Below are 18,628 nucleotides of genomic sequence, written 5' to 3' on the forward strand. Positions count from 1 at the left end.
AGTTTTTTTTTTTTTTTTGGCACCCAATCAGATTTTATGGAGATGCAAACATATTTAAAAGGAGATAGTAGAACAAGTTGGTTGCTTATCCAGCAAAATGTTAGGCTTTTGAATTGCACACTTTAAAAATAAAAAATAAAAATAAAACAAATTACTTGTAACTATACGTGTGTTGTACTGAAATTACTGCGCCGTTTTGACAAAGGTGCACAGTGCTCTACATGCACCCGTGTCCATCTTCCACTAATTATTTTAATAAAAATCTCTGTGGCTTATAAGCCACATCCAATCTAGGAAAACACCGGAAAATATGCCGCCTAGAAGAAATAACACCAACAAATTTCCAAATGCGTTTTGCTTTGGCCCCTACTTATCAATTAAAAACAAACTTAGTATTCATTTTGTGACCCTTGCCAACAATATATTATATAATAATAATTTTTTATATATTATAATAATCCTTTTTATATATTATATAATAACAGTACAATCAACATAGTAGATAAATGAGTGTGTCAAACGACAAACCTTGTAGCCTTTAGGGGTGGTGTTTAACCCACAAACAGTGAGTTGATCATTAGTAAATCTCAATATGGATGTGATCGAGCAGGATCATCCATCCTTCATCTGCTGCAGTGAAGTAAAATGCAGGAACAAAGAGCACACTAGCTAGTATCGAAATCATTAGGTCCTTTTGAGTTTTGAGAATCCAAATTTAAGCACTTGATCAAGAGAGTGTATCTTCCAACTAAGTCCAAAACATTTTACATGTAAATTAACACCACATAATACCTATAAAAGAAAATTGACAATTCTTATTATCATATGTGTCTCCAATTAACTTTTAGTAATAAACCAGATGGGTTACTTGATTTATTACAAGATGTACCATTGCCTAATTTAAGTGTGAGCTCCTATATTTTAATAGAGGAAACCAAGAAAAATTGAAACAATGTCAATGCATATATAAGGTACAAATCCATAAAATAATCTCAGTTCTAACGAAGCAATTGTTTGAGTGTTGAACGATTATTCACTTTCGCACCATTCTCAACTTGCAACATTTGCAAGAATCAATCTCATGAAAAGTGGCTAGAAAATAAAGCCAAAAATGAAAAATGCAAGTGAAATGAACTATTTTTAACTTCCTGAGTTGATACCAGATGCAAAAAGGCCAGCTGCAACTATTTTAGACCCCTCTGAGGCTGCTTTGAAACGGAAGTACTTAACAATCGACAACATAGGAAAGTAAAACACATACAAAAAAAATGCACAATAACTCAATTGTTGTGGAAATAGCCAAAAATAGAATTGCAAAAAAAAAATTCACAAATACTTACTTTTACATGGGTATTAGAGTTCCATTTACAATTTAAGGCATAAAGTTCATTTCAATGTCGATCTACATGAGAATTGGATGTAAATATTAAGAATTATTAGACTTACGGGCACCTTTACGTAGGCCATCATGAGTTTTGTCGAATGCTGCTTTTGTCATCACGAGCCTCATACCAGAGGTAAGTGCACCAGAAGCGGCCAAACCAGCAAAGAATGACTATTGGGTGGGCAACACAGGGTTGAAACAAAAAATGTACAAAAGAACATTATGAAATGGACTAAAACGTAATGCGTAAAAATCATTATGAAACAAAGGGAATACATGTTATGCAAATCAAAAGGTCAAGATTAGAAAAATAAGCCAATAAGTAGAACACATACTTGTAAAAACCCGGGCACCATTAAAGCCAAGTCTCCACACATAGATCCATCTCCTATACTGAGGGCTTGTGTGCAATAAGTAAGTCTCAGGTTCAAATCCCCGCTCCAATTTGCAATTTATATTTCCCTCGTAGCTATGATTACCCAATAACTAGTAATTATGGAGTATAATTAGTGAAGAAGTAAAGTTAGAGGAATTTTGTAGAAACTGTGAGCTGCTAATTGGAGTTACTTTGGTAATTACTTTGTATGATGGAACCTTGATTTATCATATCATGAAAGTCTAGGCCGGGTTAAATGGAATTATCTTGTGCAAATAATGTTCTAACCGACATTTTAGCAATGTCATATCTAGCCAACTTATTACGTAGTACATGTATAAATATAATGATTTTGGGTAATGTGTAATATTTCATTCAAATCAATATATTAATAATGGCAAAACATACTTCTCCGTATTTTTTATATAATATATTATATAATAACATTTTTTATATATTATATAATAACCTTAAAATCTACATAATATAGATAAGCGAGTTTGTCAAACAACAAACCTTGTAGTCCTTAAGCGCAACAGTCAACACACAAACAATGAGATGGCCATTGGTAGATCATATATGGATTTGAGCAAGATCATCCATCCTTCATCTGCATAATGAACAAAGAGCACACGAGCTAGTATCACAATCATTAACCCTTTCGAGACTCTAAATTTAAGGACCTGATTTGGGGAGTTTATCTTCCAACCAAGTCCAAAATATTATATAGGAACACTAAAGTATACCTACAAAAGAAAATTAACAATTTGTATTAGCATATGAGTCTCATGTTAACTCTTAGTAATAGACTAGAATACTTGATTATGTACGAGATATACCATGTGCCTAAAATGCGAGCTATATTTTCATAAGAAACAAGGGAAAAGTGACAATGTCAACACCTAAATAAAGTACAAATCCAGAAAATAATCCCAATTTTAATATAGCAATTGTTTCAGTGTTAAACGATCATTCAATTTGGCACCATTCTCAACCTGCAATATTTTTAAGAAACAATTTATTAAAAGTGGATAGGAATTCAACCGAAATTCAAAAATGCAAGTGAAATGAACTATTTTAACTTACCGGGTAGATACCAACTGGAACAAAATCAGCGATAACAGTTTTAGACCCCTTTGAGGCTGCTTTGGGGCGGAAGTTCTTGAAAATCGGTAACTTATGGAAATAAAATCGCAATTTATATTGTTGACAAGGGTGCATAGTCCTCTACATACACCCTTTACCAAAATACACTAGTTTGATAGCTTTTGCATTTTTTAGGGATAAAAACTGAAATCAAAAAAAATTAATCGATTTATGCATTTAATAATTAAATAAAATTAATGCTACTAGATTTTGCGCCTAACTAATTCCTACCCAACACTACTAACTGCCACAGCAGCCAACACAACATCTAGCAGCTAACAAACTAGCTACACACAACTACACAGCAATTACAAACTGAGAAACCAACTACTGTCCCTCCTGCTCACTTTCTGACTCATGACTACTGTGATCCTAGCTCTCAAAATTTGCTTCAAACTCCACATAACAGAATGTACCGTTGGCACAGAGTGTTCCCAGAAACTTTGGTTTCTGCTTTTCCAGATCAGATAAACCAGAGCTGCCACACCTGCATACCATACTTGAGTTCTAAATTTAGAAAACCTCTTCCTTTTAATACTACTAATTACATTCTGCAAGCTTGTACCCGTAATCTGAATACCAAGCCATTCAGTAAGGCCTTGCAGACACAGCAGACTGTATTGACAGTTGAAAAATAGGTGCTCATGAACTTCATCACCTTGCTTGCATATTAAACATTCAACAGAAGTGCTAATCCCCAATTTTGCTAGATTAGCTGTAGTCTGCAGCTACCTTGCATAGCCAGCCAACAAATAAACCTGTGTTTTGGCACATTCAATCTATTCCAAACGACCTTATCCCACTGAATATGAGGTTTATCACCAGTTAGCTTACCATATACCTGCTTCACAGAATAGTGTGTCATGTTTTTAAGATCATTCTGAGAGTACACTTGCTTCAACTGATCCCTTGCTGCACAAATTCTTCTCCAATACCAACTTGCAGAAGCATTAGGTTGGTATTCCCACCAATCCCCATCCTTGAGATATACTGAATTAATCCACTTAATCCATATGTTATCCTGCTTATTGGTGATCGCTTACACATATTTCCCCATACTAGCTATGTTCCAAGTGAGCACATCCCTAAACCCCAAACCACCCTCCTGCTTAGGAGAGCAAACCTTTTCCCAAGCTATGTTACTTGGCCTGTTACTGTATGCTTGTCCACTCCATAAAAATGCCCTACATATTCTGGTAATATCAAGGAGTACACTCTTAGGAAGAATGTAAACCTGAGCCCAATACATATGCAAGCTCAATAGCACTGAATTAATAAGCTGCATTCTTGCAGTGTAGGATAGATTCCTAGTGCTCCACATTTTAATCCTTGCTGTCATTTTGTCCACCAAAACATCACATTTGCCTGCAGAAATCTTTTTAGAACAAATAGGTACCCCTAGGTACTTGAAAGGCAGAACACTTCTAACAAACCCAGAAGCTTCCACCATTCTTGTCACATCAGCATCAGCCATGCCATGACAATAGACAACAGATTTGCTTTTTTAGCCAACAGACCAGATGACTTTGAAAACAGGGCAAAAGCTTGAAGGAGGGAATAAATGGAAGGATAATCCCCTTTACAACACAAGATAAGGTCATCAGCAAAACAAAGATGAGTGATTTTAAGATCTTTACACCTTGGGTGGAATTGAAATTGAGGCAATTCAGTCAACTTATGCAGAATTCTGGATAGATATTCCATGCATATAACAAACAACAGGGGTGACATAGGGTCACCTTATTTCAATCCTCTCTTTGACTTAAAGAAACCATGCATTGATCCATTGATCATAAGAGAAAACATGGGGGTTGTGACACAAGTCATCACCAGTTTCACAAATTTATCAGGGAAACCTAGAATCTCCAACATCTCTTGAAGAAAACACCAATCAACTGTATCATAAGCCTTTTGTAAATCCACTTTCAACAAACAACTTGGCTTAACTGACTTCCTTCCATAATGTGTAACCAGATCCTGAATTACCATGATATTATGGACAATGTACCTTCCATGCACAAACCCTCCTTGATTCTCAAGTATCAAGTCTGGTAACACTTGTCTTAACCTCCCACATAGCACCTTAGTGACACACTTATACCGGGTGTTGCAACATGAAATAGGCCTAAACTCACTCACATTTTTTGGACACTTTGTTTTTGGAATTAAGGTGATTACTGTGTGATTAATCTCCTTTAAGAGTTTACCACTATTCAGAACATCAAGCACAGCATTGATTACCTCATCACCTACAATATGCCAAACATCTTTGTAGAAAAAGGAGCCAAAGCCATCTGGACCAGGAGCTTTAGTACCTGGAATAGAAAACAAGGCATTCTTCACTTCTTCTTTAGTGTAGTCAGCAGTAAGAATTGTTCTATGTTGGTCTGTAATCACAGGGCCATTCAACATAATCTCCTTGAACACAGGCTTCCTGTCAACTTGATTAGTGCCAAGAAACTTCATATAATATTCTAGGAAAGCAACAGAAACTGTATCAGTTGTATCTTGCCATTTCCCATGCATATCATGTATGCTGTATACCTGATTCTACACATTTCTGGTCTTGATACTCTGATGAAATAATGCAGTGTTTTCATCTCCAGCTTTAATCTAATCCAGCTTGGCTTTTTGTTTTAAGAAATGCATGTACACCTGATGATGCCTTTTGTATTCCTTGATTGCAGTTAACTCCAATTCAGCTAACTCTAAATCAGTAGGATTAGAGAGCATAGCTTTCTGGGCCTCCATCAGTAACTGGTGAGCTTTAATATCAGCAGCTTGGATATCAGTGAATCCAATTTTATTAAGCTCCTTCAAAGCAGATTTAATCTTCTTTAATTTAGAAACTAGCACATACATCTTGCTTCCATTAATCTGCTCACTCCATACATCTTGAATGATGCCATTGAAATTAGGAGTTGTCTTCCACATTGTGAAGTATCTGAATGGTTTCCTTCCACTTGCAACCCTTGGATACACAGTGAGAAGCCCAGGGGAGTGATCAAACTCACCTTCACTCATAAAACACACCTCTGCATCCTTATAAACATTATGCCAAGCTGGATTAGCCAACACTCTATCCAGTTTAGAGAACACTCTAGCACTTCCCAGCTGTTTATTATTCCAGGTGAACATATTCCCCACACATTTCACATCCTCCATACAAAAATCATGCATACACTCATTAATGTCAGCAATTTCAGCTTGCCTCACAGGAGCACCAATTCTCTCCTCACTAGTCATAACACAGTTGAAATCACCACACATGATCCAAGGTTCATGTGTGTTCAGAATCTTTAAATCTCTCCATAGCTCCAGTTTCTGCCTACTCTCATTGAAAGCATACACAAAAGTACAATAAAATCCATCTTTACCACTCATAGGAATGACATGGCAATGAATGAATTGAGCTGTAACATCTAGAATACTCACAGTGAAACTGCCTGGTTTCCAAGCAACTACAATCCTTCCACCTTTATGAAAACTAACATTCCCAGTGAAACACCAATTTGTGAACACTCTTTGATAAAGTTTAAAAAGATTGATACCCTTCACCTTATGTTCAAGGAGCCCAACCAACCCAATATAAAACTGTTGGATGAACCTTCTCACTTCATCCTGTTTTTTAATTGAGATGATGCCCCTTACATTCCAACTGAGTACTCTGTCCATGAGATAGTGAAGGGTCCCCCCCTCCACTGAAACCTCCCCCTTGTCTCACACTCACTTCTCCACCTGGCACATTATCAGTATTCTCATTTATGCCCTCATTCTGCAAAATATCAAAGGGGTTAGTAACATGTGTTGGCTCCACAGAATCAACTCTAACCCTAATAGGCCTCAATGCTCTTTGAAATCCCTCTTGATCCACCTCAATAACTGGGTTAACAACATGTTGAGGTTGTGCATCCCCTTGCTTCTGTTTCTGAACCCATACTTTCCTACTTTTACCCTGCCTACAATCAGTTCCAACATGCCCCACCATATTTGTAACACCCTAATAATTCCTTGCTTTTATAAAACCATTTTCCAACTTAAAATAAAGGAATTATAAAGTATTACCGCCACCGTGATAACGGTTAAGGCTAGTACTAGAATTACGCAGCGGAATTTAATGACAACTAACTTTTCAAAAACATAAATAATAAATTATCGAGGCCTCCTACAAGTTGGAACCATAACGGCCCAAAAACCAAGGTATTAAATGTTCAACAAATTCAAAACATAATTAAAGTATAGATAAAATAGTTTTAAAGTACGAAAGCATGCATGTAATACCCCGAAATTTTAAATTCGAATTATTAAAATTAAAAATATTTATTAACTTGATTTCGTTTTAATTAAATTACGGATAATCGAATTTCGTTATTTTAATCGTTTTTACGATTTATTTTAAACGACGAATTTATAAACTGAAATTATTTATTTTTCGTTAACGATAATTTATTTATTTTTAAGGAATTATTTTAATTAAACATTTTTATTTTAGCAATTTCTGAAAATTAATTACAATTTCTGAATTTTTGCCAAATATTGTGAAATTAATTAATTAATAAAAAAAAAAAAAAAAAGAAAAGAAAATTAATTTTTTTGCTTGCTCTCCACGCTCAAACCAGGAAGTCAATACTTCCTTCCTTCCCTCAAATTCTGTCCAAGTTCACTCCTTGGAGCCCAAGGAATGCACCTTGTTCTTCACTCTTCTTGATTTTATAATCAGACAACAATTCCATTTTGTTTCTCAACCAAAATCAATTTACAAAACTGAGAAGCAATTCCTCCTTGTTCCTCCAATTGCTCGAACCACCACCAACAACAACAACCACCTCAACCACCGTGCACCACCATCCTCACCACCACTCCACCGCCCCGCATCTCCCGACCACCCAGAACCACCGAACTCCACCACCCCACCACAACTCCCTCCCCTGCTCTCTCCTCCTCTCGCGTCCCCTGCCACACCCCCCTGTTTCTCCCTTTTCCCCGCCTCGCCGCACCAATCAACCACCACCATCGTCGCCTCACCTCCGGCGCCGCGCCAAACCACCGAGCCACCTAGCCACCTCCCTCCTCTTTCTCCTCCTCCTCGTTCGTTCCCTTCCCCTTCCCCTGTTCGCGCACCCTTTTCCTCCCCCTTGAGCCGTCGTTGTCAGCCACCACCCACACCGTCACCTCCAGCGCGGTTTCGCGGTGCTGCTCCGCCCAGCCGACCACCCTTCCCTTCCTTCCTCCTTTCTTCCCTCCCCTGGTCTTCTTCGTGCCCCGTTCCGTGTTCTTGCTCCCAGAAAACCAAAAATCAGGTTTCAAATGAATCCATGATTTTATTTACCTCAAACCCAATCTAAGGTTGGGCCATTTTGGCTTGGGCCTTGGTGAGTTAAAAACTGAATTGCATATTCAGAATTTCAAATTACTAATAGGCTTGCCTTAATAAATTTTCAAGATTTAGTTATTTTCCAATCAAATTATTATTTTTCAAGTAGAAATATGTATATATATGTATATATATATATATATATATATGTATATATATATATATATATATATATATATATATATATATATATATATTTAATTTCTGGTTTTAACTAAATAAAGTCACTAGCTTGGATTAATAAAAGTGGAATATAAATAATATTTTCATGGAAATCGATTTATAAAATATATATGTATTTCGATTGAAAATTCGATTAATAATAACATTTTCGTTAAATTTCGAAAGTATAATTTTATTAAAAATTCGTTATTTATATTAAAACTCGTTATTTATAAAATTCATTGCTTATAAAATTTATGATTTTATAAAATATTGATTTTAAATTATATTATCGATTTAACTAAAATAAGTTACTAAATGGATTTATCAAGGACAAAATTTAAAAAAGATTTTCGTGTAAATTAATTAAGGAAAATATATATATATTTCGATTGAAATTTCAATTAATTATATTCTTCAGGCGTTTAATTATATTTTCATTAAAACTATGAAATTATATTTTTTTTTTCAACATTATTATTAGAAAATTGGTTAATTATAAAGTTTCGAAATTATTAAGTTAAATTATTTATCATTTTGGTACAAATTCAATTATTTAATATTTTTAAAGAAATTGGACTCGGAGCTCAGGATGAACGAACCAACGAAAATCCTTAGCAAAGTCGTGGAAGTGAGGTAACGGCTATTGCTAGTACCCGCAATCCCCTTATAAATGCATTATGAAATTATGACGTTATGATTAGATTTATGAATTAAATGTTTTGACATGTTTTATGGATTGTGGGAATGAATTATGATTTGTTTGAATTATTCTTTATAATATGATTCGATTGAGTTTTCTCATAAAATGATGTTTATATGATGCGTTGAATGAAATGATGTTTTATGGATCCCAGGATCTAAATGATATTTTATGATATAAAATGAGTTATGTTATTTCAACTGAAATACAAGCCAAGGCTTGGTAAAAATACATAAAACATGATAAATGAAAGTGAAAGACCTGGTTTGTCTGACGGTATATAAACTACCATCTTCCTATCTATCGGTCATGCATGCACCACGGACACCTGTCCACCCATGGATCACGAGCCAAGGCTCCCATGGTTTATGAGCCCAGGCTCAGGGCCCAGGCCCATGTTACGATGATGAGCCCAGGCTCTTATGGGCCCAGGCCCAGTGGAGAATTCCTTCACGGTTCGTACTTGCCGACAACTAGCATGTTAAATTGCAAAGTTTATGAATGAATTAAATACGATGTTTTATTAAATGTTTTACCTATTCTATTCTCCCTGTGTTATTAAATAAAATGAATTGAAATGAATTTACGCTGCTAGAATAGTTCGTTACTGAGTCTTCGGCTCACCGTTTTTGTTTTCTGTTTTAGGTACTGATGGGGACGATGGAGACGAGTAGTGGCGAGGAATTTCACTTTAATATCATCCACCTACTTTATGCTTACAGTTTTAATAGTTTAATAGTTTAATTAAAGACTCTTAGTAAGTTATGTACTTTCTTTTTAATAATATTAAGGATTATAATATATATATATATACATATATATATATATATATATATATATATATATATATATATATATATATATATATATATATATATATATATATTGTAGTATTTAATAGCATATGATTGATGGTTGCCTTGTAATTTCCAAAAAGGAAGTTACGGCAGGTAATGTCCCGACCAATTAGGTTAATTCCGCTGCTAATTATGATCTAATAATTGAATTAGAGGTCGGGGCGTTACAGTTTGGTATCAAGAGCAAAGGTTCTGGACCATAAGTGCTAAACCTTACGGGTTTTCGCACGAATAGAATTAATTAGGCTTTAAGTAAAGAATTTTAAGGAATGAGTTAAAAAGCATTTTCTAAAATCCTGCTAAGTTAAAATGAATATGAGTGTGAGTGTAGGAACGGGATCAAAGGGTTTATTTTATATTATTATTTCGCTTCAATCTGATAAGATATGTTATGCAGAATGTCGACCATTGATGCTATCAACGATGTTACCAACGGAGCTCGCAACGAGCATCATGTTCACGACGATAACGACATTACTCACGAGGAGTATGTCCATGTTAATGGCCACGAGGAAAGGATGGAACGATTGGAAAATGTGGTGCAATGTTGGCCGAATTAGTCCATGATTCTCGGAAAAAGAAAGATGTTAGTGGGAACGAGAGCGCAACGATGTTCAAGAACTTTTCGTCGCTCAACCCACCGTCCTATGGTGGCAAGCCCGATCCAGTTGAGTTCGAGGATTGGATAAGTCGCATTGATCAGTTGTTTGAAACCCTGCAGTGCCCTGAGACATGGAGAGTTGATTTCGCAGTGTTTTACTTGACGGGTCAAGCAGGATTATGGTGGAAAGTTAACAAGGAACGAAAGAATGGGCCTGGATTTGGTTGGAACGAACTACAGAAGTTCATGAGAGACAAGTTTTATCCACCCTCCTTGAGGAAACAAAAAGAAGATGAATTTCTACACTTGCAACAAGGAACAATGAGCGTGTTGGAATACGCAAATAAGTTTATGGAGTTGTCAAGGTTTGCACCAGACTTGGTGTCGACAGAGCAGTCCAGGATGAACCGTTTCGAGCGAGGTCTGCACCTTAAGTACCAGGATAGGTTGTCCACTCAGAGGTTTACTTCATACCAGGATATGGTTGATATTGCAGCTAATGTAGAGCGAGTGGTACTGCTTCGAGAAGCAAAGAATGTTGGGTATAAAAGGAGAAATGAAAACCAAAGTCAAGGAGGAGCAAAGAAGCGTAACCAAGGCTATCAGGGAAATCAAAGGAGGAACGATGTTGGAAACAAAGGACAAGGTTATCGTGGAAACCAGAATAATAGGGCGCAAGAATGTGCCAAATGTGGGAGAAGAGGCCACATCAAGAGTGAATGCCGTGTAGGATCGAACACTTGTTTTCGATGTGGGAGCCATGATCATTACATCAGAGATTGTCCGAAGCAGGTAACCCCAACCACGAGAGGACCAGTTTCAACTAACAACGATCGTGGTCGGAACAACAACAACACAGGAGGTTCAAACCGCAACCCACCCCGACCACCGCCAGCTGGAAGAATTTTTGTGATGAGACAGGATGAGGCAGATGAGAATGATAATGTTATCACCGGTACCTTCTCTATCCATTCTTTACCAGCCCATGTTCTTTTTGATTCTGGAGCTTCACATTCCTTTATTTCTCCATTGTTTGCAAAATATTTAAATTTGAAACCATGTTGTGACTTTCATGCTATGAGTGTTTCCCTTCCTAGTGGAGAAATTGTGAAATGTAGAACCATGTATAAGAATTGCCCTATTGTAATAGAGAAAGTTGAGTTTCGAGCAAACTTAATAGCTTTTGACCTATCTGAATTTGATGTAATCTTGGGAATGAATTGGTTGACTAGGTATGAAGCTAACCTTAATTGTTCGAGGCAAAGTGTGACCCTTAAAACGCCAGATGGAGATAGAGTTTCATTCCATAAGTTAGTAAGAAAACCAACTATTCAAATTGTCCATGCTTTGAGAGCACGTAAAATGATTGAGAGTGGTTTATCTGGTTATCTGTGTAGTGTTATTGACTTAAATACCTCTGGACCTTCCATTACCGACATACCTGTTGTTTGTGAGTACCCCCATGTCTTTCCAGAAGAAATACCTAGTATACCCCCACCAAGAGAGTAAAATTTCAACATTGAATTAATTCCAGGATCCACCCCTATTTCTAAGGCACCATATAGAATGGCACCAGCTGAATTACAAGAATTAAAGAAACAATTAGACGAGTTACTTGAAAAAGGATATATTCGACCTAGTGTTTCACCTTGGGGAGCCCCTGTCTTGTTTGTGAAGAAAAAGGACGGAACTATGAGGCTATGCATAGATTATCGAGAGTTAAACAAGATTACCATTAAGAATAAGTATCCTTTACCCCGTATTGATGATTTGTTTGACCAACTTTGAGGTGCAAAGTGTTTTCTAAGATTGATTTGAGGTCAGGTTACCATCAACTTCGAATTAAACTTGAGGATATTCCAAAGACAGCCTTTAGAACCAGATATGGTCACTATGAGTTTGTTGTGATGCCTTTTTGATTAACCAATGCGCCAGCTGTATTTATGGATTTGATGAACCGTATTTTTAAACCATACCTTGATAAGTTTGTAGTTGTTTTCATTGATGATATTTTGGTATATTCTAAGAGTAATGAGGAACACGAGGAGCATCTGAGAAAAGTGTTAGATATGTTGATTGAAAACCAGTTATATGCTAAGTTGTCGAAATGTGAATTCTGGCTTAAGGAAATATCATTTTTAGGTCATATTATCTCTGAGAAAGGTGTATCTGTTGATCCTGAGAAAATAAAAGCAATTGTGGAATGGCCTAGACCAACTAATGTACCTGAAGTACGGAGTTTTATGGGTTTAGCTGGATACTATCGAACATTCGTTCAAGATTTTTCTAAGGTTGCCTTACCCATTGAAGGAAATAATGCCCTTGGTCCAAGTATGCATTCAATGTTAAGTCTAATAAATGCGGTTCAGTATTAATCAACAAGTTAATAATTCAGTGAGATCAAGTGAGCTGAATGCCTAGCTAGAGGCCGCTTCAGTTCAAGTGGAATTAATGATATTAATCCACAGCTTACTCTTGACTGAACCCGTAGGGTCACACAAATAGTACGTAAACGGATCAAGTATTTAATGGCATTAAATACTCCATCTATGGATATTCGGAATCGACGGATCTTGGTTTCAGTGGGAGCTGAGATCGTCACAGGCAAGAAAAGAATGCTCCGGAAACGATGATATTACCGGAAACGGAAATATGGATCGTATCGGAAATGTAAATATTATCCAAGTCGTAGATGTTGCCGGAAACGGAAACATGGTACGTATCGGAAAATATTATCGGAAACGGAAATATTGTCAGAATCGGAAATATTATCGGAATCGGAAAATAATTCCGGAAACGGAAATATTAAATATTTGTTCGAAACGGAAATTAATTGCGGAATCGGAAATATTAAATATTGTTCGTATCGGAAATAAATTCCGGAATCGGGAATTTAATCGGAAGCGCGTCGTACGAATTAGCATCGGACGAGATTTGCTAGACGAAGGCCCAGCACGAAGCCAGGCCTACACTCAGCAAGCCCAAGCGCCCAAAAACACGCTGCCAAGCCACGCCCGGTCCAGCGCAAGGCCAGGCCCAGCAATGGCCTTGGCGCGCGCGCGGGGCTGCGACGAGTGGGCTGGCGCTGTGCGTGGGCCGCAAGGCCTGCGTGCGGTGCTAGCGTATCACTCGAAGTGTGTTACTCGAATCCTAAGGCTACCGGGATTTGTCATATGATTAAATCTAATCCTAAAAGATTTAGTTTGTTTAATTAGAGTCCTAGTAGGATTATAATTAAATAAATTAGTATCCTAATAGGATTCCAAATCGTTTTCCATAACTCTATAAATAGGTGCCTAGGGTCACATATTTACACAGAGTATTCAAGTATTCAAAGTGATTTTTGAGAGCAAATATTCAGTCATACAATTGCCTAATAAGTGCCGAAAATTCTAAGTACCTTAAGGGCGATCCTAGTTGGTCAAGCTTAAGGCGGATCCGGACGTGTTGTGGACTATCTACGGAGGGATGACACTTGGAGTCCTAAAGACTTGTTCTTGTTCGGTTCGGGCGCAGCTAGGGAAGGCACGCAACAAAGAGTATGCATCTAAACTATGCTAAATGATTATGTGTAAATAATATGCTTTCCTGGCTTTATGGTTTTTCCGCATGATTTATGAATTGTCATATGTATCATAACCTAACAGTGGTATCACGAGCCTCTTATTATTTTCATAATCTAAATTGCATCAACATGGTTAACTATTACTAATTTGCAAGAATTAAAAGGGGTGATTAATTTTCGTAATTGTTAATTAATTGCAAATTGCGTTTATTTAATTATACGTACGCAGTTTTTCGGCAGTTTCTTCGTTACTCATCCAAATCGAGTGATTTTTGTGTCAATTCGGCATGTAAAAGGCATTCTAAAATTTTGACAAAAATAGTAATTTTCGGCAGAACCCAGAATTCTCAAATTCGAAGCCTAACTATGACTTTTCGGAGGTTTTAGTTTTTCGAATGCAAAATTTCGTAAATTTAAGATGTTAAATTAAATATTTGCGATTCTTGTTGATAAATCTTGAATTTTTGATTGACCTACTGTATATGTTTAACAAGTTTGAATGCCTAGCCTTGTTAATTATGCAATCTAATTTGTAATTATGATTAATTTGTTGAAAATTGGAATAATTTAGAATTAGTTTGATTTTCATAATTAGTTATAATTTAATTAGATACCTATGATTAAAAACCACCATAAAAATTGTAAATTTATGTTAAATTTTAAATTTTTATGACCTAGACTTGAATCCATGTTAATCGGAAATCAATTGAATAATAAATTTTCGATTTTTCGCCCTAAAATTATGAAATTAATATTATTTATTAATTTGTCATTAATTTTGAATATAAATTTTAAATTTTTATGCGATTCGCTCATATAACTTGCACGCACAAAGCAATGGACGCTACGTGTTACCCTTAAGGGGTGTTGTATAGTGCGGGCATGTGACGACGAGCAAGGGAGCTCGTCGCCCATACGGTACGAAAGCAATGAGCAAGGCCATGTTGCACGAGCACAAGGCAGCAGCCCTGCCTTGTGTCGTGGGCTGTGTGCAATGGGCGAATGGGCGAGGGCGAGAGCAAGGCACGAGCAGTCGCGTGTGGGCAGCAAGCGAGCTGCGCCACAGCGCGCACTGCCTCGCGCAAGCGTGCGGAGCCTCGCGCGCAGCAAGCGCAAGCTCGCGTGCCACGAGTGCTACGCCCCAACATCGATCGCTCGCGCGCAGCGAGCGCTTGTTGTGCGTGCGACGAGCGCTGCTCCCAGCCATGGCGTGCGAGTGCTTGTTGTGCGTGTGACGAGCGCTGCGCCCAGCGATGGCGTGCGAGTGCTTGTTGCGACGTGCGACAAGCGCTGCGCCCAGCGATGGCAAGCAGCTCGCTATTGCGACGTGCGACGAGCGCTGCGCCCAACGATGGGCTGCGGCAGCATGCTCGTGCGTCGAGCGCTGGCGCGCGCAGCAAGCGCCAGCTCGCGTGATGCCTTGCGATGGTGAGCAGCAACAATGCGAGGCAGCGCATGGGCTGCGCGCACATGGCCAGCGATGGCTGTGTGCGTGTGGCCCATGGGCGTGCGTTGCGTGGGATTGTTGCGTTGCGATTAGATCGTTTTGAAATTTTAATTTGAAATTTTCAGTTTACGTAATTTTAATTAATTTTAAAATTAATAATTTAAATTATTTTCTTGGATTTTAATTTTGAATATTGTAATTATAATAAATTTTATTTATTCTAAATATTTTACTAAAATTAAAATCATGAATTAATTTAAATACGACTGAAATTAAATTAAATTTATGGATTCAATTATAAATTTATATGAGCTTTAAATTTTAATTAAATTTGTATGTTTCCGGTTAGACTAGAAATACATTTTTATGTTTAAAATTAGTAAAGCATATGAATTTATTGGTTTAAGTGGGAGCCCTTTTTAGTCATATACTCTTGATTAGATCTACAAATCCTTAAGGTTAAAACAACTTGATTAGAATTAATAAGGACTGAATAATTTGTAGATTATTGGTGCCCTTGATTAATTGCTGCAAATGTTTATGTGATGCATAATGTGTTTTACTAACCAGCTATGTGGGCCATTAATGAAAATGAATGGGTGAATGGTATATATTGTATATGTACTGTTTTGCAGGTTATGAAGTGACTAGTATGGCCCAAATAGGATAGAAAATAGGGTCTGCGTACCATTAATTTGAATGTAATTGGTCTAAAGTACCAAATGTGTTTTTCAATTCAAATATGGTCTGCGTACCATCAAATAGTTGTAATTAGTTTTAATTATAGCTTATCCTATTTGAAGAAAATGGTGCCTCCCACGGAGATTTTCAAGACGGACTTTGAAGTTAAAGCTTCAAGATGAAGTCGGGCCATACTAGATCACATTTATCTTATGCATGTTTTAAGTTATTTATTGCTTTTAAATATGTCTTAAAATGCATGAGATCAAAAGATTGATTATGTTGCATGATTAAGGATTTTAGTTCACTTAAAATCTAACCAACATAGTAAGAGCCTTAAGTTCCAAACTTAAAAATTGAGTTAAAAGGTGCCATGCCAAAATATACACTTGCTTGGATATCCTTTACATCAATCTAGTAATAGTTTTCGCTCAGCGAGGTGTTACTTATTGGTCCTAAAGGGGCAAGGTACACAAATAATTGTGAGTACGTGTTAGTTTTGGTGAAACTCAACGATATAAGTAAGGAGTCCTTTTATGTCGTGGCAAAATCGATAGGTTTACCTAATAAGTTCTTAGACGTACCTATCAACCAAGAATAGTTTCTAGACTATTAGCAAAAGGCTTTTGCTTACCTAAGATGTTTTAGGATTAAGTCGACAAACTGTGCTTAGTTCTTCAATGATTTTAGGATCTTGGAATCATTTTATTCACACCTGCCGGAACACATAAACTGAATAAAATGCTTAATGAACATTGAATTATGCATGTATGCTAGAATTTAAGTTTATTAAGAGAAACTGTGAATGGTTATTTATTTGTTTATTCTTTTCAATTGTAGTTTTAAATATGGCAAACAACAATTCATTCAACATTCGATCAATTCTCGAAAAGGAGAAGTTGAACGGGAAAAACTTCCTTGACTGGCAAAGGAACTTGCAAATAGTTCTTATGCAGGAAGGAAAGGAGTATGTCCTAGAAGAGGCGATGCCCGAAGCCACAGGCGACGGGGTCACTCAGGCAGCCCTCAATCGTTGGATTGATGCCAACAAGGATGTGAAATGTCTAATGCTCGCCACCATGAGTGCAGATCTTCAGAAAACGTTCATCAACTCAGATGCTTTCACAATCATCAGTGAGTTGAAGAACATGTTCCAAGATCTGGCTCGAGTCGAAAGATTCGAGACTCATAGGCAAATTCTTGAGACCAAGCTTAAGAAAGGCGAGCCCGTAAGTCCACATGTTCTCAAAATGATTGGACTCATTGAGAATATGAGTCGGCTGGATCAGCAATTTTCTCAGGAAATGGCTATAGACACCATCCTCCATTCTCTTCATAGCGGGTATGATCAGTTCAAACTGAACTACAGTATGAATAGTCTGGACAAAACGCTCACTGAGCTTCACGGTATGCTGAAGACCGCTGAAAAGACGCTCAAAAGTGATAAGCAGGATGTGCTTATGGTGCGTGGGGGCAAGTTCAAGAAATCTGGAAAGAAGAGGAATGCTAAGAAAGGTGGCAACAAGGCCAGCCCAACTAAGCAAACTGGCACCAAATCTGTAAAGAGGAAGGTCAGTCAACCCACTTCTGAATCCGAATGCTTCTATTGCAAGAAGAAGGGGCATTGGAAGAGAGATTGCTTGAAGCTAAAGGAAGATCAGAAGAACGGAACAGTCGTTCCATCTTCAGGTATTTTCGTTATAGACTGTATACTTGCTAATTCAACTTCTTGGGTATTAGATACAGGTTGTGGCTCACACTTATGTTCCAATCCACAGGGACTAAGAAGAAGTAGAAAGTTAAGCAAGGGTGAAGTCGACCTACGAGTGGGAAATGGAGCACGGATTGCTGCATTAGCTGTAGGAACTTATTATTTGTCGTTGCCCTCCGGGCTAGTTTTGGAACTGGAAGAATGTTTCCATGTTCCAAGTCTTACTAAAAACATCATTTCAGTTTCTTGCTTAGATGCTAAGGGATTTTTCTTTTTAATAAAAGACAATAGTTGTTCGTTTTATTTTAAAGAGATGTTTTATGGATCTGCTAGATTAGTCAATGGACTTTATTTATTAGATCACAACAAACAAGTATATAACATAAATACCAAAAGGCCAAAAAAGGATGATTCAGATCTCACCTATCTGTGGCATTGTCGATTAGGCCATATAAACTTGAAACGCTTAGAAAGACTTCAAAAGGAAGGAATTCTAGAACCATTTGACTTAGAGGATTATGGTAAATGCGAATCATGTTTACTTGGCAAAATGACAAAGCAACCTTTCTCTAAAGTTGGAGAAAGAGCAAATGAACTATTGGGTTTAATCCATACAGATGT

General features: G+C 37.1%; 1 protein-coding gene and 1 pseudogene across 1 annotated transcript; both read right to left on the minus strand.

Annotated features, from left to right (window-relative positions):
• Window positions 1-252: 252 nt before the first annotated feature.
• Window positions 253-1,761, minus strand: LOC110800487 (equilibrative nucleotide transporter 3-like; annotated as a pseudogene).
• Window positions 1,762-2,698: 937 nt separating this feature from the next.
• Window positions 2,699-4,356, minus strand: LOC130463205 (uncharacterized). The gene is made up of 5 exons (XM_056832263.1): window positions 4,005-4,356; window positions 3,665-3,896; window positions 3,323-3,521; window positions 2,847-2,987; window positions 2,699-2,755 (listed from the first exon to the last, which is right to left on the minus strand). Exons 1-5 carry the CDS (start codon window positions 4,354-4,356, stop codon window positions 2,699-2,701), a joined length of 981 nt encoding a protein of 326 aa, XP_056688241.1.
• Between the last annotated feature and the right edge of the window lie 14,272 nt (window positions 4,357-18,628).

Source organism: Spinacia oleracea, chromosome 6 (assembly GCF_020520425.1).
Source record: "Spinacia oleracea cultivar Varoflay chromosome 6, BTI_SOV_V1, whole genome shotgun sequence".
Lineage (NCBI taxonomy): Eukaryota > Viridiplantae > Streptophyta > Magnoliopsida > Caryophyllales > Amaranthaceae > Spinacia > Spinacia oleracea.